The sequence below is a fragment of the Nipponia nippon genome, unplaced genomic scaffold, assembly GCF_047370975.1.
Source record: "Nipponia nippon isolate SJK-2023a ecotype South Korea unplaced genomic scaffold, ASM4737097v1 scaffold_9, whole genome shotgun sequence".
Classification (NCBI taxonomy): Eukaryota; Metazoa; Chordata; class Aves; order Pelecaniformes; family Threskiornithidae; genus Nipponia; species Nipponia nippon.
The window spans coordinates 29,810,888-29,817,645 of NW_028262413.1; the positions used below are offsets into that span (position 1 = coordinate 29,810,888).

General features: G+C 44.6%; 1 protein-coding gene across 1 annotated transcript in view; it reads right to left on the reverse strand.

Moving 5' to 3' along the window:
- Positions 1-1,384, reverse strand: part of RAB8B (RAB8B, member RAS oncogene family) — a 30,230-nt gene extending 28,846 nt beyond the window's left edge. The window contains exon 1 of the mRNA XM_087745222.1: positions 465-1,384. Coding sequence (XP_087601348.1) covers positions 465-588 — 124 coding nt within the window. The 5' untranslated portion in view covers positions 589-1,384. The remainder of the gene's footprint in view (positions 1-464) is intronic.
- Positions 1,385-6,758: the final 5,374 nt, after the last annotated feature.

Sequence of the window (6,758 nt, forward strand, 5' to 3'; positions counted from 1 at the left end):
CCGGGGCCGGCGGAGGACCGCTCGCACCCTGCGGGTCCCCGGCAGGGGCCGCGCCACCCAGCCGCCCTCCGGCCCTCCGCGCCGGGGACGGGCCCTTCCGCCGCGCGGCCTGCCCGCACCGGGGCCCCCGACGGGCCCCCACCGCCTCACGGGGACGGCGGGAGCGGCGCTCCCGAGCGCGGGCGGGCCGGGCTCCCGCTCCCCCCGCGGCGGCCGGGGCACGGCGGCGGCGCCCCGGCGCTTCCTCCCACACGGGGCCCGTAACGGCCGCGCGGCTCCCGCCCACTCCCGCGCAGCGGCCGCGCACAGGCCGCCGAGCGCGGCCCCAGCCCCGGGCAGCGAGACGGGCGGCGCCCCCCGTCCCTCCCGCCCGGCCGGCGGCTCCTCTCCCGGCGGGAGGGCCCCGGCCAGGACCCCTGTCGCCCCCGGGATGGCGGCGGCGGCGGCCGGCCCCGGCCCCTCACCGATGGTGGAGATGAAGGTGGTGTTGAAGGCGTCCTCGCTGAAGCGGAAGAGCAGGCAGGTCTTGCCCACGCCCGAGTCCCCGATCAGCAGCAGCTTGAACAGGTAGTCGTAGGTCTTCGCCATCTTCCCTCGGGCTCGGGCTCGCCGCCGCAGCAGGAGGGGGCGACCGAGGGAGGGAGGGAGGGAGGGAGCGAAGCGCCGCCCCGCCCGGCGCCCACTCCCGGGCGGCAGCACCGCCCCGCGTCACGGCGCGCCGGAAGCGCCCCGGGCCCGACGGGAGATGCAGGCTGCGGAGCGGGGCCCCTGCCGCCGGCCGGAGCCGCCTCGGGGAGCGCGGGGCGCTGCCGCCGCCCGCCGCCTCTGCGCCTCCTCCAGCTGGGAGCCTTGGACGCGAAGGCTCTGGCAGGCGCTGCCGGCGCGGCCGTCGGGCGCGGACGCCGCGTGCTGTGCAGCGGCCGCCTCGCTGGCGTCGCCGGCCCGCAGCGGCGAGAGCGCCCGGCCCCGGCCCCGGGTCTGCCTTCCCCTTCCCTGCCGTGCCGGGGACCCAGCAGGCAGCGCCCGGCCCCGGCGAGCCGAGCGCGCTGCCAGACACCTCTCTGGGTCTTCCCGTGTGAATGTAGATGTAATCTCTGAGTTTTAAAAACCTCCAGGCAGTGACGCCAAGGAGGTTAGCTCAAACCATTAGGTCTGAGAGCTTGCATTCTTGGTGCTCAAAGGGCAGTAGGTGCAGGAGTTCTCTAGAGTTTAATGACGCTGGGAGAAGTGCTATCACTGAGCGATCGGATGGCCTCATTCTACAAGGGACTGGGCTAACTTCTCTTTGGAAACGAGCTAGATTTGTAAATAGAGTCATGTATTTATCTGCTTAGGTGACACAATAAATAATGGCATAATACCGCACATGACCAATAAGCACAGGTGAAGTGTGAGCGCGTATGTGGCCTCAAATGTTACGTGTTGCTTTGGGAGTGTCAAGCAAGGAATAAACTTGTTCACACAACAGAAAAATTATTTTCAGTCTCCAGCAGCGCTAAAACCGTGGGTATTCTACAACAACGTGGCTGTTCTAGAGCACTTCGATAAACACTTTTCCTCATCTTTTTCCACTGATGATTATCTCTGGGTGTGAGGCAGCCTCATTATGTATTCATTATGCTGTGTTCCTCACAGGGTGTCACAAGGCACTATAAAAATAAATAGCATTACTGAAACACTTTAAAATGACAGCAAAGAGCTATTGCTTTAATTTAATTTAAAAATTAGACAAGCTATAAACAGAAATCTCTTAACACTATAAATCACTACAACAGTTCTCACTTCCCTCTTAGGAAAACAAAGGAAAAAGAGCCGTTTTCCCCAAATCATTCCTTAAGGGATTGTCATCCTGCAAGGATGGGATTGGGGGGTGCAGATGTGATTCAACCGCCCCTAACAGCAGTCCAGAGATACCTGCTCACAAGTGTCTCCCACCTGCAGCCAGATCAATTAGTTATAACCCAGCCTACAACTGTAAAAGCTCCTTTCTCACCTTTTTTTGGTGTTAATTTGGCAAATATATATGCTGAGTTCTATACAGAATCAAACAAAATTAGTTTTGAATACTAAAGCTCTGTCATACATGGTTAGCCTCCATATTCCAAGCACACAAAAAATCACTCCATGACATTAACCTACAATTTGATGGGTGAAATAGGGCTAAACTAGTCTAACGCCTGGCTACTGCTGTATTTGTGCAAAGTATTCTGAGGAATCACTCCAAACAAATACCTTCAGCCATTATAAACCTTGAAAAAGCAAAAGCTTCTCTGCTCCTAGTTATTAATTATTCCAAATCTTCCTTGTTAAGGGTCTCAGTTTGGTGGTGTTCTGGCCAATGATGTCTGTGATAACAAAGCATCAAAAATCCAACGATAGATCTGATGTAAATCTCTGTACAAGGGGAATTCAGTAAGAGGTTGTCATGAATGCTAACGTACTAAATAAATTCAGTAAGAGCTTGCCATGAATGCTAATCCAGTTAATTGTATCAAAATGTAATTTTATATCATAGATGCTGTGTCGTGATTCAAGTAAAAATTTAATTGTTTGTTTGATTGAGACCTCTGGGAGACCAGGATATCACCTGATAGAGTAGAATCAAGGCAGCAAAACAAGGATGGGGGGAATTGCTGGTTCTTTTTTTTTTTTTTTTTTTACACACTTGGAGATCTCTGCCCAGTTCAGGCTGGAACTTGGAAACATGGCTGCGTGGTTCATTTTTGTACTGTGTAATTAGCAGTTGAGCTGTTTAGTTGTTAAGATGGGTTGTTACAATAATTATTATAAGATTTAAGTTTATAAATGATAATGGCAACCTTCAATGGCATTGAAGCAATCAAACCAAATTGGTTAATTATTTCAGACTAGCATGAATAATCAGATTATAGGAAAGATGCAAATGAAAAACTAACCTCTGAAGCATTTCCCTGTATCTGTATTTTCAGAGACGTGAGTTGCTATGTACTGTAATTATGGCCATACTGAAGATTACTACACAATCGTATTTCAGCATTGAAGAGAGTGATTCTGGGGTTAATATTCACTCTTGAGTTTTATGGAACAAATAGGCTTCCATATGTCTCTGGAGTAATATGTTTGTGATTGCCATCTGTTACTCAAGAGTAGTTTTATAGAAAAATAATGCAAATTACTTCCCTCTTTAATTACACTGGTGCTTTGCAATATTGCGTTCTGTTCTGATTTGGAAAAGTGCCAGTTTGCCAGATTCAAGGGACAGATGTTTACTTAACCATGAACTTTAAAAACAAGATATAAAAATTGAGTTAGTTACATTTTTTGATTTTCTACAATATGGAAAAACTGTACTTGTACAATCGTATACCTTCCAATATGTTAGTAAAACTTTGAGGAGTACTGTCAAAGCTGTTAAGGCTCAATAACCAAGCCGCTACGATACCTGTTCCATGAAACTACTTTGAAGCCCAGTCTTTGTTATTGCACTAAATTGGAAAAGGCAACATTTGTTTTGTATTGCATTACAGTCAAATAGATCAACTACAATTAAATATTTCATTTTTTCTGACATGGGAGAACCACTGAGGGGAATGCTGAACATGTAGGAAATAGAACATGTTTGATACTATGGTTTACCTTTTGTCACTACATAAAAGCAGATAGCACCGTAACAGTGTGATGCTGGTTTGTACATTTCAAAAAAGTAGAATTTTAAAACCCTTTGCAACCCCTAAATGACTGCCCTAACAGTTTTGCCTGAATACTATGGTTGACTCATCCAATAAACAGATGTTGAATCCCAACCAAGATACGGCAAAATTCCATTAGTCACTGAGGTGTATGTAAAGTGCATCTGTTAAAGCACTCACTTTAAGAAAGGCACTAATATGAATAGCAAAATGCAATTAGTCCCTCTATTCATATGCAATAAATTCAACAATCTTTACATAGACATTAAAAAACCCAGAAAATACTTGTGACTAGTTTACCAACATCTGCATTTTAAAGAATAAAACAGATTACATTGCTACTTCATTCCCCCTCTCATTTTTACTTTCTCAAATGATAGACATCATTACTTCTAGCTTTCAAAAATCCTTTTTTCCCCTCAGTTCAAAGGTGAGACCGGTTAAGTAAAAAGAGAACTGTGTGAAAGTCTGTCTTTAATCAAGCTCTTTTGTTCAATGCATATGCAACTGTAGAAAATTCTACATCTTAATTGTTTAAGTACAAGGTTTCAAAAAAAACAGTAGAGTTTAAAACATGTTGGTTGAACCAGGATCCTGTTATTTTGGCACTAATTGGAATCCACAGGTCCAAGTCCTACAGAAGATATTCTTATGAGGCAGTCTTGCCCCGAATGACACCTGACTGCAAATCATTAACATGAGCTTTGCTCCTCAGCTTTTGGACTCTGCTAGCTAATATAATAATATTTTTGATGTATATCTTTAACAACTCTGGTTTTGGCAGATGCCTCTGCAATTTATTACTGTTTGATGACCATCACGTGACACTCCTTTAAAAAAAAGTCACTTATTCCCCAGTTCCAGTAAATATGTCTTTCACTGCAGGTAGATACTTCTATGCTCATTCTACACTTTGTCTTACTGCATTTGATATGTTGATATGTCCCACTTTTAAGTCCTAGTTTTAAGAAGATCAATGCATAGGTTTAATTTTTTTGGTATTTACAAAGAACAGTACTCTCCTTTAGTGATCTAAATGTATGAATTTTCCATATGTATATGCTGCAGAACTTTATATAGAAGAGGTTAAATCAAGTCATTATTGGAAAAAAATGACTTAAAATATGTATGTTCAATTCCAGAACGGAAAAGCACTGTAAGACTCTTATCTGTAAGTCCCATTAATTTCAAGGTTTGCTATCACGGTAGTGTTAAAAGTGGACTTTCTTCAAGCGTCAGTGGTAATCTAAACTATCTCAGCATAAGCATATTTAAACCAAATGACTACATGCCATGCTTTACACCATTAATTTATGATCAATTAAAATTATAATACTTAATTCTGCAGTACAGGCAAAACCACAGGAAGACTGCATTCCAGATCAAACATACCGCTTGAAGTGAACCTACTTATTTTGAGTGCAGCTTAGAGCTCGTTAGTGTATTGAAATCTAAACAGTCTTAATGATAGTACTAGAGAGACACCCATCCGCATCTTAGTATTCTAGACAAACCACTATAAGCATTATTAGGGTGAATTTGGTTTTTTAAGATCAGTCAGTACTTCCCCAGGGACCCAGGCAGTTTAAACAAGGTTTTGTAGTAACCCCCCCAAAAAGCCTGTATTCTCGCAACATCAGATAGCAAATCTAAGGACCCACCCAAACACAGCTGCAGAAGGCCACAAGTGGAGCAGAAGAGAGCAGCGCTGGGTGTCAGCAGGCTCCTGGCAGGGAGGGCTTGCTGGCTGACCAGCCCAGCAGGAGACCACCACAATGCCTGTCATCAGAGACACAGATTCAGCTTTTAAACAGCAAGAGACTGCCGCTCGCAATGCAGAAAAAAACCCCCAACTGTCATTATGTTGTTTTTAAACATCTCCAGATCAGCTTTTGGAAATTTTCTGTTGTCATTCTAGCAGACAGATGATGTTTCTTGTTCGTTTCTCTAAAATGAGATCAAAGTCTTTGTTTGCTGGGAGAAGGCTGGAAATGGGAAGTCTTTCTCTTAGACCTGAATCTCTCTCTGTCTCTGTAGGCCACGTCACTGTGGTTCGGACTGCATTTATCTCCTTGTTAATTCGCAACTTAAACTCGGTGCTGCGTTTCTGTTTTCTAAAGAGTATACTTTAAAGTGAGCTTTTTTTAGCTTCAATCATAAGATTGAAGGTAATGCATTAGAATTGACTCATTCAGCAGGTCACTGAACTACAAGCAGTTATGAAAAGGAAATGAATCTCCAAGTAAAACCAAAATAGAGAACTAAACAGAGGAATGTCCAAAACACATCCTGTTTTCAGATCATCCTGTGTGCCCCTCCTTCCACAGAAACCAATTTTTAATGTAAACTGTGATGCTAAAGTTGTCCTCAAGCACTAGAGGCTCCTTGCAGGAAAGACATTTAAGCAGGGAATGCTAGGAGGAAGAGGTGAAGGAGGGCGGCACTTTAGAAGTTCTGTTTTTTTGTTGGTGGTGCTTTTTTTTTTTTTTACATTGTGAAGGTATTGTCTTAAACAAAGAAAAACAATTCTCCTTCAGATTGTGAATGAACAGGCTTAATAGATTCTCCCCTTTCCCTTCTGCTTGCAGATAAATACCATACATTTGAAAAGCACTGCAAGGTAGTAGAAACAGCTAAGACTCAAGAACTGATTTCTGTGCTGGTAACTGTTTTATGTTCCTAACTTCTCAGGACAGCATGCAGAGGAAAGTATGAGTCAGAGCCTTTCATATTAAATTCCCCATGATATAACAAGAAATACTTCCAAAATACCTCTATCTGTGTGTCATCACCACTTCAGCGCATAAGGAAAAAATGCTAACGTAGCATTACAATGTTACAAGACAATAGTTGCGATGGTGAGAAGAGGAAAACCAGTATAATGGCTTGGAGCACTACAACACATGGGTCTGTTCTTGCAGAATAAGGCAGGGTTTTGGGGTGGGAAGAAAGTATTTTGAAAGTTGTGTACAGCGTCAGCACTGGAGAGGCCATCCCAGCTTTGAGAATATTGTTGTCGGAAAGATATGCCTCTATAAAACTTACATCTTCACTTGTGTTCAGGGCAAACTTTAAAAATAATTTTTGCTA